The sequence below is a fragment of the Ceratotherium simum genome, chromosome 17, assembly GCF_057802395.1.
Source record: "Ceratotherium simum simum isolate JZ-2026a chromosome 17, ASM5780239v1, whole genome shotgun sequence".
NCBI classification, from domain to species: domain Eukaryota; kingdom Metazoa; phylum Chordata; class Mammalia; order Perissodactyla; family Rhinocerotidae; genus Ceratotherium; species Ceratotherium simum.
In genome coordinates, this window is record NC_141916.1 from 17,386,083 (window position 1) to 17,403,740 (window position 17,658).

The following is a 17,658-nucleotide window of genomic DNA, read 5'->3' on the forward strand; positions in this document are numbered from 1 at the left end:
AAGCCCACCAAACCGCCTCCTTCCTAGCTGAGGAGAGGCCAAGTGACTTGCTAAGGTCACAGACAACTTAGTGAGAATCACACCAACTGACGCTTCTACTGTGTTTGCCTCGAGCCCTCATAGGATGGTGCCTGTGCTAGGCATCCAGGCCTGGGACAATTAGGTGCCTGGCACAGACTTCTAGATGAAGGAGAGGAGGGGACTGTAGCACTGATTGACCGCCTACTATGTGCCAGGTACTTTAAAGACATTGTTCATCAGACTAGGGTACTAGTCTCCCAGATAGGCCTCCCAGGAGAGGGACAGACTGAGGGTCAGATTTCACAGGAGGCTGAGATCAAATCTTAGTGCTGAAAATAAATGCCCAAGAGGGATATCTGGGCCAAGCAAGGCTTTATGTGTGGCTGAGAGGAACAGGTTTAACTAGACGTTCTTTCTTCAAACTGGCAGGAGACGGCATCAAGAGTGTGGCACTGGCTGTTCTCCCGGTAGGAGAGGTGGGAAAGGTTGGTGTAGAACAGAGTAGGGGCCACCTTGCTCCCCACTCCTTGCCCTCTGCCTGTCAGTTGCCCTTGAGCAGCCACACTCTGCTCTTTGCGGTGGCGATAATAAAGGAGATTCTAGTGTGCCTCCTGCCCTGCCCCCGTGTCTCCCTGGACAACCCCACTCTCCCCCCACGGCACCACTTGCTCCTGCAGTTGGGGATCTAGGTCAGTAAGAGTGGGTGAGTGAGAAAGAACAGAGAGGAGACTCATCCAGACGTGACACCCAGCAGGGCAGCAGTGACAACACTTTAACCTGAAAACTGCCTGAAAATAGACTGTGTGTCTATGACATTATGCAAATCATATGCAAAGTCAAGAAGCCCTCTGGCTCTATTTCTAGCAAACTGAATGTGGCCCTGGTGGAAACAGCTCGTTCCAAGAGTCGCCCACCCAGAGTGATGACTGCACAGTTAGCATCAGTCCCTGCCCTGGGAGACCGGGCTCAGGACAGGCAACCCACCCCTCGACCCCCAGGGCTGGGTCTTCTCGATTCGAGGACTTTGCCACCTCTTGGTCTGTTGATCTTGATGCGAGTGAGGATACAGAGGAAGCAGAGCACCCTCCTTAAAGGCTGATGTGAGGCAGGACTGAGGGAAAATGGCAACTGGGAGGGTAGAGACAACTGCCCTGGAGGGCCTGGGTACCGCGAGGACTTGGCAGGGGAAGGGGTGGTCCTCAGCATCAAAGCTCATGCTCCAGGGACCACCTTCAGCCCCACTTGGGCATGTTATAGACACTCATCACCCCTCAGGAAGGGTCCTTATCATGCAGACGATCCTCTCCCTCTCTGTATATGTAAGGAAGTTGGAGCCTGGGGTCCCCCACGAAAGCAGGGCAAAGCTGCAAAGAAGTAAATGAGTTTTCTTCTTTTAAAGGCAGGCAGGTTCCCTGAGGCTCTACATGGAGGCAGGGGCTTGAACATGGTGAACTCCCAAGGACTCTTCTTTTTTTTTTGCTGAGGAAGATTAGATTTGCTTGCAGAAGATTTGCTCTGAGCTAATATCTGTGCCAGTATTCCTCTACTTTATATGTGGGTCACCACCACAGCATGACGGACGAGTGGTGTATGTCCGGGCCCAGGATCCGAACCCATGAACCCAGGCCACTCAAGCAGAGCTCAGAACTTAACAACTAGGCCACAGACCGGCCCCAAGGACTCTTCTAACCCTGGAGGGCAACAAGCCAATTCTCCTTTCCTAGACCCCAGCCAGGCTTTTTGTAACTCCTTTTCTGCAGTTTTCCAACTGCTTTTCTAGCCACTCGCCATCCATAGTGTGGACATCAGGGTGGGGACATAAGGACCAGGGTCTGGCAGGGACGTGGGAGGGGTAACGCTGCCTTTGCGGGATGCCTGACACTCTTATTTCCCCAAAGCTGGTCTAAAGGTCCTCTGGGAAGCAGGGCATGGTCTGTTGGGGGCCCTTCATGGACACAGGCACCGGGAGACTGCAGGAGGCTCCAGGCGTGAGGCCGACTTGGGGGCTGCAGGGAGTAGGGGAGGTCCTCTGCGGTAAAAGGAATTGGGGTACCCTTTCTGTGGCTCCCTAAGAGGACCTCTAATACAAAGGCACAGATTTTCTAGGCTGGGCAGTCAGACGGACAAGTCCCCTCTCTGTTTCTTTTAATACCTGCCTCCCCCACTGCATGTCCCTGCGTCCAATTTCCTGGGGGAAGGGGAATGGGGGGGTTCTGAGCCCAGGATGCCAAGGCGGGGATGAGGACTGACATCAGGCCAGGTGGGGACGCTAGCTGAGGAGGGAATTGAGGACAGGGAGTTGAGGGGGACGGGTCCATGCTGCCTCCGAGTGAGGACACCGAAATCTCCTTTCTAGGTGTGGTTTTCGGGGGACAGCCCCCGCAAGCGGAGGCACCGGAAGCGTACGCACGCCGGCGCCGGGGGCCAGGGTGAGGAGGTCCCCGTGCCTGCGAAGGCCCAGGGGTTCCTGCGCGCGGCGGGACAGGGAGGCGGCCGCGGGGCAGCCCTTTGGCCAGCAGAGGGCAATGTGGCCGCCGTGGCCAGCAGGCTGCTCCCGGTCCAGGTCGGAACTGAGTGAGATTTGGGCGCCGCGGGGTCTAAGCAGGGGCTGCGCGAACTTGACTGCCTATTAAGTAACGGGGCATGACACCCTGTCCTCTCAGGTTCCCTCTGCGACGGGCCACCGCAGAGGCACGGGCCTAGGAAGATTCAGCAGGAGCTCGGGATTCAACCGTGGTTTATTGAGGACCTACTATGTGCTAAGCACGTGCCAGGTGCCCCCGCAAACAGTATCTGTAATTTCCACCCTGGGAGGCCTCCCCGCGCTCCGACAGAAGCATTATGCAGACTGCTCTCACCTCCCTGGCCGCTGGCTGTCCTCCTCCCACCGGCCCCCTTCTCCCCTGTCACCGCACCTCCTGCCTCAGACCTTCTCCTCTTAGGGATTTTCCAGCCTTTGGGGAACTGCTGCTTTCAGTTTCTGGCTGTGGAGTCTCAAGAGGAGGCTTTTTGCCCCCAAATCCTGTAGAGATAAAATCCTTCCGGGGGCAGACTGATTCCTGGGCTGAGTGGGTTCCAGTGACCAGAAGATGTGAAACTGCTGGGAAGCATCTGCTGGGAAGCAAGCTGTCCCAGGATGATCTGGGAGCCCAGCAGGTCCATCCAGCTTTCTGTTTTCACCCAGTTTCACTTCCTGGTTCTCCTCCAGGCCTTGCACAATGCTGGGAGCCTGGCCTGGGAAAGTGCCACGCCACGGTGGAAGAAACACACAAGAGCCCGCCCCGGGAGGCTGTGCTGGGTCATTGACAGCGGGAGGGGAGGAGGTTGTTTCCTTCACCTCCTGTGGAGAACGGAGGGTTCCTCTCCACTCTGCCCCAAGGGCTGAGGGCTGTGAGGCCAGGTCTTCCCAAGCTTCGGGCTGTCCTATTCCCTAGAGTGAGCACCACCGGCCCCAACCCGTCAGCCTCTACCTCCTGCCCATCCACCCGCCAGTGTGGTAACCTGGCGGTAACCTCCTCAGTGCATGGACTTACACCCTTGATGTTTCCAAAGGCCGAACTTTCTGTGTGCTTCCCTAGAGACACGAGGTTCTTCCTAGACACACTCTAGGGTGCCTGGCCAAGTGTGTGAGGCTGGGCCAGGGGCCAGTGGGGAGCAGGCACCTGGTGCTGGAGGCTTGTTGGCTGGAGCCAAATTTCTTCTGAGCCTTGGAGGCCCTGCAGGAAGCCGGCCCTCAGCCCCTCTCAAACCTGGGCAGAGACGAGTAAGCCACAGAGGGGGTGAGTGGCTGGCTTGCTGGCCAGAAGGCCCAGGGCTGTCTGAGCCCAGCGATGGTCACTGGCAGGGGTTAAGGCAAGAACTGGAGTCTGCAGAATTAGAGGGTAGGAGGGTTTCTGACACTCCCGGACTCAGATACAGTTATTTTCAAATCCCCATCTTGAGGCAAATTGCCAAGGGCTGGGGCATAAGGAATAGAAGGACTGATGAGCTGAGCTCTGACACAGGCTGACATTTCAAAGAAAATTAGAGCTGAAAAATCCTCAGAGGACATCAGGACCAAATCTTCACTACGTAGATGAAGACACAAAGGTCCTGGGACGGCGAAGGCCTCATGCACGTACAGAGAGCAAGCATCCAGGACCAGAACCTGGGTCTCCTGGCTCCCAGCTGAGCCTTTCCCCCACTATGCTTGGCCTCAATGTCCTCTCAGTTATTCTGAAAGTCCTGGGCCTTACGCATTTGACCTACCACCTCTCCACTGGCCTATGACCCTGCCACTCCCTCAGCAGGACTCCTTGGGTTTAATGCCCTAATAAGTCAGCCAAGATGGGGGTGGGGGATGGGCCCAGGATCAGGCCCCAGCTCTCTCAGGCAGCTGGCATTCAGGAGCAGGGGTCTTGTCCGGGAGACAGAGGCCCACGGCATCATGGAGCTGAGATACAAACCCACAGAGAGAAACTGATGGGCCCCGGGTGTCAGGGCTTGTGCCAGAGGCTGAGGCCTGGCAGGGCAGGGTGTCTACTGAAGTGTGGACAGGGCCCTACTCCCCCTGGGCAGCTCTGGCCGGGCAGTGGGGTTAACTGAGGGCAGGGGGTAAAGTGCAGCCTCTGCGCCTGGGACTGGGATTCCCTGGCTTGGCCACCCTGGCTCTGGGGCCTCTTTTGCATCCTGTCCTGGGGGTAGTAGGGGGTGCGCCCAGGGCGTGGGGGTGGGGAGAGAGCCAGGCGTCAGGGAGCCTGCTGCTTTGAGCAGACTAGACAGCGGGGGATCGGGTTTCAGCCCAGCTGTATTTCTGGCTGGATGGGCTGGGGGCCGGGCCAGCAGGCATAGAGGGGCACTCCCCTCCCCAGCACACACATTTCACACTGCCTCTACCCAGATAGGCCACCATCCACTGCCCCCTCCAGCTCCCCCACTGCAGGCAGAGGGGAGTCAGGCATCAGGTGCCCGTGGTTAGTGAATCACTTTGGGCTTCTCCAGGCTGTTGCTGAGTTTCTGTAGCGTCTTCTTGATCCGCAGCGCAGTGAGGCGGGCAGAGGGGTTGGGGTACCAGCACTCCCGCATCATCTGAGCCAGGCCTGAGAGGACCTGGGGGAGGGAGAGAGAGGCAGAAGAGAGGAAGCAGAGACGTGGGTCAGGGAAGATGGAAAGGAGGAGGCAGGAGGATGGCCCAGTAAGAGGGAGACATAAGCAAGAGAGAAAGGACGAGAAGAGGGAGATGAGATTGTTGAAAGGAGGGAGAAGCAAAGACAGAAGTGGTAAGAGGGAGAATGGAGGACCAGGCAAGGATGGGAAGAGAAAAATAAAAAATGGAAGAGGAAGAGAGTGGAGTGAGAAGGAGGATGGAGAGAGGTAGACAGGGCAGAGTGAGAGATGTAACTCAGATCTTCAGGAGCACTCAGGCCCCTTGGTGAACACTGTCTGTGGAACACCTCACCCCCATCCTCCACCTTCACCAAGATCCAAGAAAGGGGAGATCTGCAAGCCGTGGGGCTCCCGCATCCCCATCTGCAGCCGGACCCCCGTGCAGAGGGCAACATCTCCCAGTGCTCCACCAACGCTGGCTGGGCCCGTAGACAGTAGCAGAACGGGTGGTGGGCACTGCTCTAAAAATGCCTGGAAGCTCCGTGGTCCCAGAGTGAGCCAGCTACAGCTCCACCTCAGAACTCAAGCTGGTTCCTGAGAGGGAGTGCATGTGTGTGCACAGGAATGCATGTGTGGCTTTTTGTGGATTGTATGTTGTGTAGAACTGTACATGTGTCTGTATATACATATATGTGTATACATGTGTACATTTATTCAATCTTTCAGTAAACATTCATTGAGCACCTATTGTGTGCCAGGCACTGTGAGAGGTAACAGGGAAATAAGGGTCAGCAAAGGAGTCTGCTCTGTGTCTTCAGGGGGCCAAGAGTCTGGCATCCATGTGCACGTGTGCATCTGTGAGTGTATGTTTATGCAGAAGCATGCGCATGCCTATCTGTGTTTATATACACATGTGTATGTGTCTTGTAAAAGCAAGTGGAATGTTTTGAGAAAAAACAAAAACAAACAACAACAAAAATTTCATGGCAGGAAATGCAGCCTCTGACTTTCAGGCCAGGTGAAGCGTTCTGAAAATCCCAGAATAACCAGGGGGTCTCTGGGAGTCCACAGGCCAGGGATATGGGAGGGGGTCTAACCAGGGAGGTACCCTGCAATCTATCCCCCAAAATCTATCCAAGGTGAAGCAGAGGGCTCAGACACAAGTTCCTGGGCCTCCCAGAAATCCCAGCTGTGAGCCACCACCCCATCCATCCAGCCCCAGGGGAGGGCTCACCGGGTCTGCAGCCAGCCGGTTGGGGATGGTGGGGGTCTGCTGGTCAACACACACCACCTTCTTCATGTCCTCAAAGCTGGGATCATTGGGCACCAGGTCATAGAAGGGTGGCCTGTAGTCCTCCACAATGCCTGGGGATGGAGGGAGGATGGGACAATCACTGGGGCCAAGAAGGCCCAATGCCACCTAGAGGAGAGCCTTGCCCACCCTCTGTCCCAGGTGCCAGGAAACCAGTGCCTGGCTATGCTACCCCTGAAAGGGACACTATAATATAATAAATATATTTATAAATAATAATTACTGCCATTTATTTTGCACTTACCATGTGCCAGGCATTGTGCTATAAACATTTTACATGCATTATCCTGTGAGTCTCCACAACAACCCTCGAGGTGGGGACAATTATTACCTGCATTTTACAGATGACGAAACTGATGCTCAGGGAAGTTGAGCCCAGGGTTACACAGCTAGTAATGGCAGAGTCAAAATTTCAACTCATCTCGTTGGATTCCTAGGCCAGATCTTGTTCTAGTCTTTCCCACTGCCTCCCACCCAGGGCCCAGGTACTGCTCCCAGCTTCCAGCTATCACAGATGCTCAGTAATGCCTCAAGCTTACTGAGCACCGACTATGTGCAGGCATGTCCTAAATGCATTGCATTAAATCCTCACAACAACCCTAAGAGGTAAGTAATACTATTAGCTCCGCTCAATAAGCAAGGAAATTAAAGCCAGAGAGGTTAAGAAACTTGTGAAAGATCACACAGGTAGTAAGTGACAGAGCTAGGATTTAAGCCCAGAAAGTCTAACCAAAGAACATGCTCTTGACCTCCAAACTTCCTCGAGGGAGGGTAGCTGGCTGACTGCTGGGCGAGCATGTGGAACAAAGACAAAGGGAAGTAAACACCTCTCCTAAGAGAAAGCGATTTTCACCCCGGTCCAAATTACATCCACTCACCCTCAGGAATAGCACAGGCCTCTGCTGACCCCTCAGCCAGCAGCACCCTCTCCCCTCACTTTCCCAAGTGCACAGTCCTTAGCAGGAGCTTTCTGAAAATGATGCCTGTGCAGCTGCAGACAGCTTGGGCAGAAGAGGCCAGACCCTGAAAAAGTGCCTCATGCCCCACCCCACTTCCCAGCCCAAGGCTGGGGGCCCCGGCCACACAGCCCAATGGCAGCAGAGCCTGCGCCAGCTGTTCTCCCCATGGCCAGCGTCCAGGCCAGCCCAGTGTCACTCGCGCCCTAATCAGTGCTGTGCAGAGGCCTGAGCGTGTCTAATGGGCCTTTAATCAGCGCCGGGGCTGACACCAGATTACAGTGTTTATAATGCGCCACAAATCTGTGTGGGGCTGACGGAGCTTCCCTCCACCCCAGGAGCCTCAGTCAGCCTCCCTTCAGCCCCGGCCAGGCCAGCCTTCCTATCCTGCCTGCAGCCTGGTCCTAGGGGGCTCAGTTGCTTCCAGGTGCCCCCTTCCCTGACCCCAAGCTTTAGAGTCAACTCTGGGAATCCACGCCTGAAGGGGCAGGAATCTGAGTCCCTCGAGAGTCCCCCGGAGGGACTGGTTACACCTCGGCCTCCACCCATTGATGACCACTGAGGGCAAATGAAGCCTGGCATGGGGCTGGCTCCTGGTAGATGCTCAGGAAATGGGACTGGCCCTGTTCCCAAGGAGCAGAGCTCCAGTCACAGCCTGAGGGTTGTCCCCAACCTGTCAGGACTCCAGGCAGCCCCTCCCCATGGACAGCCTCCACAAAGACTGACAAGCCTCTCCACCCAGTCCAGACCACCACCCATCATCCATCCATGCCAGGGCTGGGAGGGCACCAGCCACAGGGCTGCCCCTGTACAAGGCCAGCAGGAATAAAGCCCCTGCACCTGCCCCCAGCCCCTCCAAATCTCAGTCCCCTGTAGATAATGAGGTAGCAACAAGCAGGCAGTGCAGGCATTTTTGTACACAAGGAAACCAAGTACCAGAGGCATTTACATGAGCACAGTGATAAAGAGCACTGGCCCCAGAGTCACACTGCCTGGGTTCAGACCCTGGTGCTGCCTCCAGCCAGCTGTAATTCTGTGCCTCAGTCCCCTCAAATGTAAAAATGGAGATGGTACCGTGTCAGGCGCTAATTATTACAACAATAATTGCCACTAAGATTTCCTGAGCTCCAGAACAGCTCCAGATAGTGTCCTGAATATTTGGATTATCTCAACAACTAAAAACTATTTTTATTCTCACTTTACAAATGAGGAAACTGAGGCACAGAGAGGTTAAGTAACCTGCCCATGGTCAGTGGTGAAATCAAGAACTGAACCCAGGCCTTCAGATTCCCAGCCTACGCTCTTAACCACTGAGCGGTACCACCTCCCTGCCAGCACAGGACGATCAAATAAGATAATGCATATATGTAGCACGGCATCTAGCACACATTGAAGCTCAATAAATGTTAGCCGCTATTATTAACATTTCTGTTATTATCACTTACCCAAGATTTCACAGTCAGAACCACAGACTTGCAGACTCAGATGAACCTTAACAGGTCACTCAGCTGAACCAGCTGGTGAGTGACAATGGAGGGAATCCAGGGAGTCTGGTCACAAGCCCCTCAGGCCATGGGCACCAACTATGGCAGGAAGCCCCCCTCTCCTGCCTGTCTGCCTATCTATCCACCTGCCCCTTTCCCCTTTCCCCACCCTGCGCAGGGCGGGTCCTCACCATTGACAATGGTCCGGCGGGCGATCTCCCACAGCACCAGGCCAAAGGCCCAGATGTCCGTCCACTTGTAGGACTCGAAGCAGTCAGTGCGGATCTGCTCATCCAGCACCTCAGGGGCCATGTACCGCTTGGTGCCCACTCGTGGGTTGTTGCCAATGTCCAGGTAATCGCTACCCTGGGAGTGCATCACAGCCAGACCTGTGGGTACCGGGCCTGTCACTCCCACTGCTCACCCGAGGGCAGACAGGGTGGCTCCCAGAGGCAGGGGTCCAGGGGGCAAGGTGGGGATGGAGAGACACGGTGGGACACAGAGGGGCAGGCAAATGGAGACCTGCCCTGAGGTGGGCTGGGAGACAGCAGCTACAGGAAGAAAAACTGTCATGGCCTAAGGCAGGCATGTTATGCCCATCTCACAGAGCAGAGCCCCAAGGCCTGGCGAGGGAGGGCCCTGTAGACAGTGAAGCCAGAACCCAGGTTCCTGGCTCCCCGCCCCTTTCACCCAACTCCTGGAGCCGGGGTGGTGTGTTGGAAAGAGTCTGGGCTTGATAAGAGTGTTTAGCAAACTAGTGGGGCTCTTGTGGAGGTGAAATGAGGCAGCAAACATCGCTAAGTTTTAAAGAGCCAATCAGTATCGTCGTCGTCGCCACGCACCCCAAACTAGCAAAGACGGAACCAAGCGGAGATAGAGCGCGAGCGACCTCGTCCCTGCGAAGGGCCCGCCCTTGCCCCCAACTCCGCAAGCCCCGCTGCGGAGGGCCCCACCCCACCACCCACTTGCAAAGGGCCTGCCCCTCACCTACGAAGGGCCCGCCCCGCCTCCGCCCCGCCTCCCTGCGGAGGGCCCGCCCCTGCCCCGCCCCGTCCCCCGGCGCGGGGCCCGTCCCACCACCCACCTGCGTAGGGCCCGCCCCTGCCCCGCCTCGTCCCCACCACCCACCTGCGTAGGGCCCGCCCCGTCCCCCCCCCCCGGTGGATGGCCCGCCCCTGCCCCGCCCCGTCCCCTGGCGGGGGGCCCGTCCCACCACCCACCTGCGTAGGGCCCGCCCCTTTCCCCGCTCCGTCCCCTGGCGGGGGGCCCGTCCCACCACCCACCTGCGTAGGGTCCGCCCCTGCCCCTCCCCGCTCACCCAGGTCGGCGATGCAGCACTGCAGGTTGCTCTTGACCAGCACGTTGCGGCTCTTGAGGTCGCGGTGGGCGATGGCCGGTTTGCCCTGCGTGCCGAAGATCTCCACGTGCAGGTGCGCCAGGCCGCAGGCCGCGGACACAGCTAGCCTCAGAGCCAGCTGGGGCTCCAGCGTCTGCCTCTGCAGAAAGTCGTAGAGCGAGCCATGCTCGTGGTAGTGCGTGATGAGCCACAGCTGCGTGCTCGAGTTGCGGGAAGTCATGTCCGAAGCGATAAACCCTGTGGGCAGAGGGTGAGGTGGCTCGGCTGAGGTGCCTAGGGATGAGGCAGGCTGGACTGGTCAGGGCTGGGGCTGGGGCTGGGATCAGGGAAGGACTGGGTCAGGGCAAAGCTGAGGCTGAGACCGGCTGAGGCTGGTCTGGCTTAGGTCAGAGAGGAAGCTGGAGTCAGAGGTTGAGGTCAGGGTTAGGTCAATGTCCAGAGGCCTGGCAACCCCAGCCCTGAGTGCAGAGGGATGCAAGCCCCCGGCTTGGCATAGCAGCCCCCTGCTTGCCTAGGATGTTGTCATGTCTGAGCAACACCGTGTTGTAGATCTCGGTCTCCCGGAACCAGGACTGTTCATCCCTCGAGGAGAAGATCTTGACGGCCACACTCTCACCATGCCACAGGCCCCGCCATACCTCACCATAGCGGCCCTTTCCTGATCCAATGGCCGGAGGAGAGGGAGAGGGTCACACCAAGGCCCTGGGCACAGTAATCCCCAGAAGAGTCCTCCATCTTGATGTGGCACTGATACCATCTGCAGAACCTCCAACACTTATGTTTAACTTAATCCAGACCCAAACCCAGCTGGCAGGCCATCCCCATCTGCCTCTGGTACACCCCAGCTCCTGCAGAAGGATCTACCCCTGACCTATCTCCAGCCCACTCCTGGCCCAGCAGAATGCCCATTCTGACTCAGGCCTGGCCCTGCCTGTGACTCCAGAGGCCAAGACCTCCCTCACCCCTCCAAGCTCATGGGAGGCCTTGGTCCCCATCCCCGGGGCTCACCCACTGCTCACCCACACACTCCACCAGGGCAACCTGCCGTGCCACTGTCCTCTGCACCAGGAAGGGGAGCCCCGAGCCACTGCCCGTGGTGCAGTCACTGTCCAAGAGGTCCTAGAGGTACCGAGAGGCCACTGAGAGGCTGCCCCCACCCACCCTAGCCCCTGTCTCCATCCTCAACCTGATCCTCCTACTGTATCTCTGCATGCTCCTCACTCGCCCAGAGCCCCGCCCACTCGAATCTCTGAGTGTCTGTGATTGTGCCTTTCCTGGCTGCCTGTCACTCTGCATCCCCTCTGATTCTGTGGCTCCTGTCTACCCCCCACCACCCTGTGTCCCAGGTTCCCCAATGCCCGTACCCCCAACATGCTGTCCCCCTGCTCGGATGCCTTCAGGATGAGGCTGGACTCGCCCAGCTCGCTGTGCAGGCCCCGCTGCTTCTCCTGCCTCCGCCGGACGTGCCACAGGCCCAGGGCACCCAGGACCACCAGGGCCAGCAAGGCCAGCACAGGGCCCAGGATCAGAGGCAGCTGGCCATCTACTTGCGGCTGCTCCAGAGTTGGGGTGGCTGCTGGAAGGGGGAAACTGAGGCCCAGCTTCCACCAGGCCAGATCCCCCTACCTTGCCACTGTACCATCAGATCCCAGGGTCCTGCCTCCCCCACCCTCCTGGCTGGAGCGTGAGAAGAGAGGAGGACAGGGAGGGAAGGGTCTGAGAAGATGGGGAAGGGTTGTAGGGCAGCTGGACATACCCTCCAGCACCAGGGACACGTTGTGGTTGCAGAGGGAGCTGTAGCAGCAGTAGTGGTTGACGAACTTGGTGGGGCGCCCCCAGCAAAGCTCCTGGTGCAGGTTCCCGCAGCCCCGATGTTCCTGGGGGTGCCTGCCCTCCTCCCGCACCAGCACTACTGTGCACCAGACCCCCTGGCAGGTGGGCCCCCTGCACTGGGGGTTCTCACATGTGCAGGTCACCAGCGGGCCCCGAGAGGGCTTCACGGGGTCACCTGGGAGACACACCAGAAGCTCAGCCACTCTGGGCCCCACTCCCCAGGCTGAAACCAACACCCATGTCTGTCCCACTGCCCTCTCCCTTGTGACCTCTCAAACAAACCCCTTGAGGCCTTGGTCCCTTAGTTCCATCCTCAGATTATCCTTCCCTCCAGAGCCTTACCCTCAACCAGGGGCAGCTGAGACTATGAGAATCAGACCTCTGTCCCTTCTCTGATCCTAGGACCTCCCCCTCCAGTTCCAGGCCCAGCCCTGGTCCCCAGCCCCAACTCTGAGGGCTCTCCCAAGCCCTCCCTGCCCACATCCCCACGCTCTGCACCTCCAGATAGTGGTTCCCTCCCTGGAGACTGACAAAGCACCAGCCTGCAGGTTTGGATCAAGAAGAGAGCAAAGGAGGATTGGGGTAGCTGGGCTCTTAGTCTAACCAAGCCTGTCTCCCACCCTCCAGCCAAGCTCCTAAATCGCTTCTCCCCAGCTCATACTCAGCTGAGCCCAGTAGCCCTTTCTCCATCCAGGCCCCTGTTCCCCACCTGCTCCCCAGGTACTCACCCTGGGTCAGGCCCAAGGCCAGCAGTAGCATCAGAAGGCCTCTCCTGGGGGGGTCCAAGGTCATGATCCTGGAGAGAAGAGCAGGAGGGGGGGTGCAGTAAGATCTGTGAAATGTGATCCCCCTGGTGTTTTCAGCCACTGACCACGGGTCCCTCCCACTCAGAGGAAATCACTGGGAGTATTTTGGGGGGGCAGGGAGGCCTCCTCCCTACTCCCTGCGTCTGGCCTTGGGGCGGGGCCTGCAGGGGAAGTCCTGGTTCACTTCCCCATGGAAACCATCCTGTTAGGGGTAAGGGGTGGGGAGCCATGTTTAAGTGACTGAGAGCTGGTGGGACTCCCAGCTGTGCCCCTCTGCTGCTGAACTCAGACAGGAGGGCGCAGAGGGCACGGGGCTGGGGCGAAGGGGCATCTCTTCAGGACCCCTCCACCCTCTGTCCTCTGCCTCTTGCCCACCCCCTCCCAGCCCTCCACCCCTGCCCACCCCCTCCCCAGTGCCCCCCCAGCCCTAGCTGCCTCAAACATAAACAGGCTCCTCTCTCCACTTCCTGCCATTCAGGGTCCCGCCAAGCTGGGAACAGGAATCAAGATTGTTTAGATTGAGGTCTGGATAGAACAGGCAGGAGTCACGCACAGCAGGGAGTCAGGGTGTGTTCTCAGGGCAGGCTGGAGCAGCCACAGGGTCTGGAGGAGCCGCGTGGGGCTGGAACACCCCCATGACAGAATCCTCGGGGGACACCTGTGCCTCACAAAGCCCAGCTCCTTATTTTAGAGCAGGCGGGATTAAGGATCAAACAGGGGAGGAGACTTGTCCAAGGTCAGACAGGATTTAGTGGCAGTACCAGAAGTACAACCCAGGTGTCCGGACTCCCAGTCCAGTGCTCTTTCGACTCTGTCTCCCAATCCAGGGGGCAGCTGTGTCTGAGCCCTCAGGGTTATAACAACCATATGAAGCTTCGACAGTGCTGAGTCATGCCAGGGTCATCTGTAACCTCACCAGAGTATAAGATGCCCTCGCTGAGCCATTCCCTGGCCCTTCTCTCTCCTTGCTGTCCTGGGAAAGCATGGGGGTAGGGCCAATGACATGAGAGGGGAAGTGAAACACACTTAGAGACTAAATGTTTGACCTTAGTTCTATGGCTGGCTAAGGTTGAACTTTTCTAGAAGTTTCATGGAGAGTATTAAGGGAAGTAATTCTGATCTATGATAGTCCCCAACCCAGGTCCCAAACCAACTCGTGCTCCAGAAGCCATGCCCTTCTTCATTTCTCAAAGGTTTAGAACAAGAAGATAAGGGCTGAAGCTGCAGCAAGAAGGACTGAGGTCAGATAGCAAGAAGGACTTGCATAATGGTAGAGAGTGTGCAAGTATGTGCCTGGGGACTGGATCCCCAGGCAGGGGCAGCTAACATGAGGGAGGGAGAGTGTCTTCTGGCATCACATGGTGAGGCAGGTAGGGCTAGACATATGGCCACATAAGCCGCAGAAGGCCCACAGTCTAAGAATGGTGCCAAATAAAGATCCATGATGCTGAGGCTCTGATGGCAGGATGGCTGTTGGGGGGGAGCTTCATGGGCCTCTCTGGCTGGTGGCAGCTCTGGCCTTCCTGCCTTGGCTTCCTCTGCCCCAGAGGCCCAGGGCTGGGGGAGGAAATGGAGCCCTGGGCTGCCGCAGCTGTGTCCCCAGCCTCTGCCTGACCTCCTGTCTCTTGCCCCTCCTGGCAGGCAGTGAGGACTTGCAGTAGGACAGGAGGCTGGAGGGGACGCCCGAGACAAGCTGAATTTGTCCACTAGGGTACAGGCAGGAAGCCATCCTTGGCAGCCTTTGCTTGCCCAGAAAGCAGCTAAGGAGAGGGTATGGTAACGGAAGGAAAAAGTGGGTAACAGTAAGGATGAAATCCGGCATCCTTCTAGGATCCTCTACCCATGCTTCCACTTCTCTGGCCAGGCCCCAGCACACCCTCTCACCTATTTTCTTATGCATCAGAATCGCCTGAAGTGCTTCGCCTGAAGTGCTTCGTTAGAAACGCCCATTCTTTGGTCTCACCCCCACTCCAGATTCAGATCCGGCCTATCTGGGACCAGCAAGAAACACGCATTTTTTAAAAGTTCCCCGGGTAATTCTGATAAGTTTGTGTGGGTATCACATTTGGAGAAATGTGTCCTACACAATGCTAAGACTGGGCCCCGTGCTTTCATTTCACTGTGCAGGGCCTACTGGATGAGTGGGTGTGAGGTGCAGAGGGCAGGGCGAGGGTGGGGGCTTTCTTCTTAACATCTCAAGCGTCTGGGCCCAGGAACGGTGCAGGGAGGGCCAGGCAGCATTTGCAGAACCCACCTCCGGTCTAATCCTGTGGATGTGGTTGAGTAAATTGCAACTGTCCAATCTTTAATGGGGCCCCGTGTAGGGCTAAGTACAGGAGGGTGCTGAGTCCTGACTAGTCCAAACTCAGAGTTGACCCTGCGGGATTCGCCCTGAACTCTGACTCCATCGCAGACGGACTCCTGGGGACTGGTGGCATCCTTTCACTTCTAAGCAAAACTTCGTGAAAGATCTCCTGCTGACAGAAGCATCACCGTTGTTGGCCAGAAATCACAAATGCTAGACTAATTTTAAACATTAACTTACCACTGTGAAACCCTTAATAATAAGACTTAACCTCCTCTGAGTGCTACGTATGTGCTAACTACTGAACTTTAACGGTTCATCTCATTTCATCCTCACAACAATCCAATGGGGGAAACTGAGGCTCTGGATGTTACATTTCTTGCTCATAATCACTCCATGTATGTTGATCCATTTAAATTGCTGGTAATAAATCCTCGCTTGGTCATTTTATTCCTCCAATTGTCTGGCGATAGGTAAGTCCCTTAAAGGAGGAAAAAGAACGAATCGGTCTCTCAGGCGTTAAGAGATTGCCTGCTGCTGCTGTCACCAGCGGGTGCCCGATGCGGGTTCGTTTGCATGCCAAGACAGAAATCCTCTGTTTGCTGTAGGCTTAGTCTTAGGTGGGGAGAACCAGAGTAGGAGTGTGCTTGGAAGGTGGTTGTCAATCTTTTTCTTCCCAGCCCATCAGCAGCAGTGGCTCAGCACAGTGGTGATTATGAAGGGGCTGGAAGCACCCACTCTGCCCATCAGCAGGTCTCACCGAGACAGCACAGGACCAGACTGAGCTGCTCGAACCAGGTTGCCCCTTATACACAAAGCACTTTCATTTGCATCACTGCCTTAGCCCCTCACAGCGTGTGACGTAGCATCAAGCCTGGATTTTAGGGTCTCAGACAGAATGCAGAGGCAGCACAGTGTTGCACAGAAGTTAGGACGTGGGCTCTAGATCATGTAGACCTGGGTTCAAATCCTGCCTCTGCCACTTAGAGCTATGAGATTTGGGGCAAGTTACTTAATCATTTTGAGGCTTAGGCTTCTCCTATGAAAAATGGGAATAATAACAGTGCTCATTTCATAGGTATAATGTAGTAAAATTGTTTAGCAGAGTACGAAGTGGTACACAGTAAGCATTTAACAAATGTGACCAAAAGCCCAACCTGCCATTTACACCATCCGTGGAGCTTTGTACAAGTGATTCAAGTCTGAATCTGTTTCCTCTTCTGTAGGATGGGCATAATAACACCTCTTCTGCTGGGTTGTGGCCAGGATTACATGAGAAAAATAAATCTAAGTGGCTACATAGTAAGTACTCAATAAATGGTAGCTATTTTTAACCACCTTGATGAGATGGACAGATACTAGAACAAACGGGGCAGTGAGGGATCAGAGAGGACAGACTCTGACCCAGCCAGAAGGGGCCCCTAGAGAGAGAGTGATAGCTATTGTCCACTATGCCCCATCCTTGGAGAAGAAAAGAGACGGGGGTGCAGCCAGCCCAGAGATGGGCTCAACAGCACTGGGCTCCTGGCAGACTGAAAACCTGGGGTCCCAGCCTGGAGGGAGACTGGGATGCTCTCTGGCCTGGATCCTGAAGGAAGGTCACCGCAGGGGAATCATCTGACCATGCAGGGTTGGAGGTGAGGTTTGTGAGATGGAGTTACGGTGTCAGATTCCTGTAGCGTCAGCTGCAAGGGCTGGTCTGGGGAAGGTGGGCTTGAAGGGGAGGCTCGACAGCGTTGGAAGCGGACACTCACTCCCAGGTAAAGCCCGCCGCCTGGAGGGCCATGGGCCCATTTTATGGATGAGGGCGGGAGAACAGAGAAGTTAAGTGACTGGCCCCAGGAGCACAGTTTTCTGATCCCCAGTCCGGGTCAGCCCAGCCCCCTCCCCGTCTCGGGTGGAGGAAAGAGCAGATGTGCGCGGAGGGCGAGGGGCAGCTTGCGCTGCTAATGAGCTGGGACTGACCCTAAGGCGACTTCTTTAAGGGGGTCTCTGGAATCTGCCAAAAGAAAGGGCCCATTCTAGTTGGGGGTCAGGCCGCGCGTTTCCCTCCCCGCCGCCGGGCCCGCGGACCCCAACTCACCTCCGGGCCTGCCCTCGGGCGGTGGGGTGCCGGCGTGCAGCGGGCGGGGCGCCTCCCTTCCCGGCGGCGGCCGCGGTGGCTCGACGAGCGCTGGACGGCGGGCCGGGGTCCGGGCGCGGCCCGCACGAGGCTGGGGCCGGGGCCAGGGAGGGGCTCGCTCGGCGCGGCTGGCGCGGCGGCCTCCCGGGACTGGGAAGGGGGCCGGAGCAAAAATGTTCCTTATTCCAGCGTCTTCCTGCCTGGCCCGGCTCCACCACTCCCTCCTAATAAACCGTTTCCTATTGCCCAGCTTGCAGACGGCCGCCCGTCGCCCCTCGCTGGGGCTGCAGAGCCGGACCCTCCCCCGCGCGGCTCCCAGACCCCGGGGGCAGCCGTCACGCCAGCCCCCCCAGCGCCGGGATCGCGGCCCCCGCCCC

General features: G+C 57.1%; 1 protein-coding gene across 3 annotated transcripts; it reads right to left on the bottom strand.

Annotated features, from left to right (window-relative positions):
- Positions 1 to 2,748: 2,748 nt before the first annotated feature.
- On the bottom strand, positions 2,749 to 17,566 carry ACVRL1 (activin A receptor like type 1). Of its 3 annotated transcripts, none has more exons than XM_087442370.1 (10): positions 17,243 to 17,566; positions 12,777 to 12,844; positions 11,972 to 12,223; positions 11,580 to 11,791; positions 11,235 to 11,334; positions 10,727 to 10,873; positions 10,177 to 10,452; positions 9,050 to 9,247; positions 6,341 to 6,471; positions 2,749 to 5,109 (listed from the first exon to the last, which is right to left on the bottom strand). In XM_087442370.1, exons 2-10 carry the CDS (start codon positions 12,838 to 12,840, stop codon positions 4,975 to 4,977), a joined length of 1,515 nt encoding a protein of 504 aa, XP_087298496.1. In that variant the 5' UTR covers positions 12,841 to 12,844; positions 17,243 to 17,566; the 3' UTR covers positions 2,749 to 4,974. The 3 variants fall into 3 exon arrangements, with proteins under 3 accessions (XP_087298496.1, XP_087298495.1, XP_014641960.1); XM_087442369.1 differs by lacking the exon at positions 17,243 to 17,566 and adding an exon at positions 14,739 to 14,837; XM_014786474.2 differs by lacking the exon at positions 17,243 to 17,566 and having other exon boundaries at positions 11,580 to 11,788; positions 12,777 to 13,005.
- Between the last annotated feature and the right edge of the window lie 92 nt (positions 17,567 to 17,658).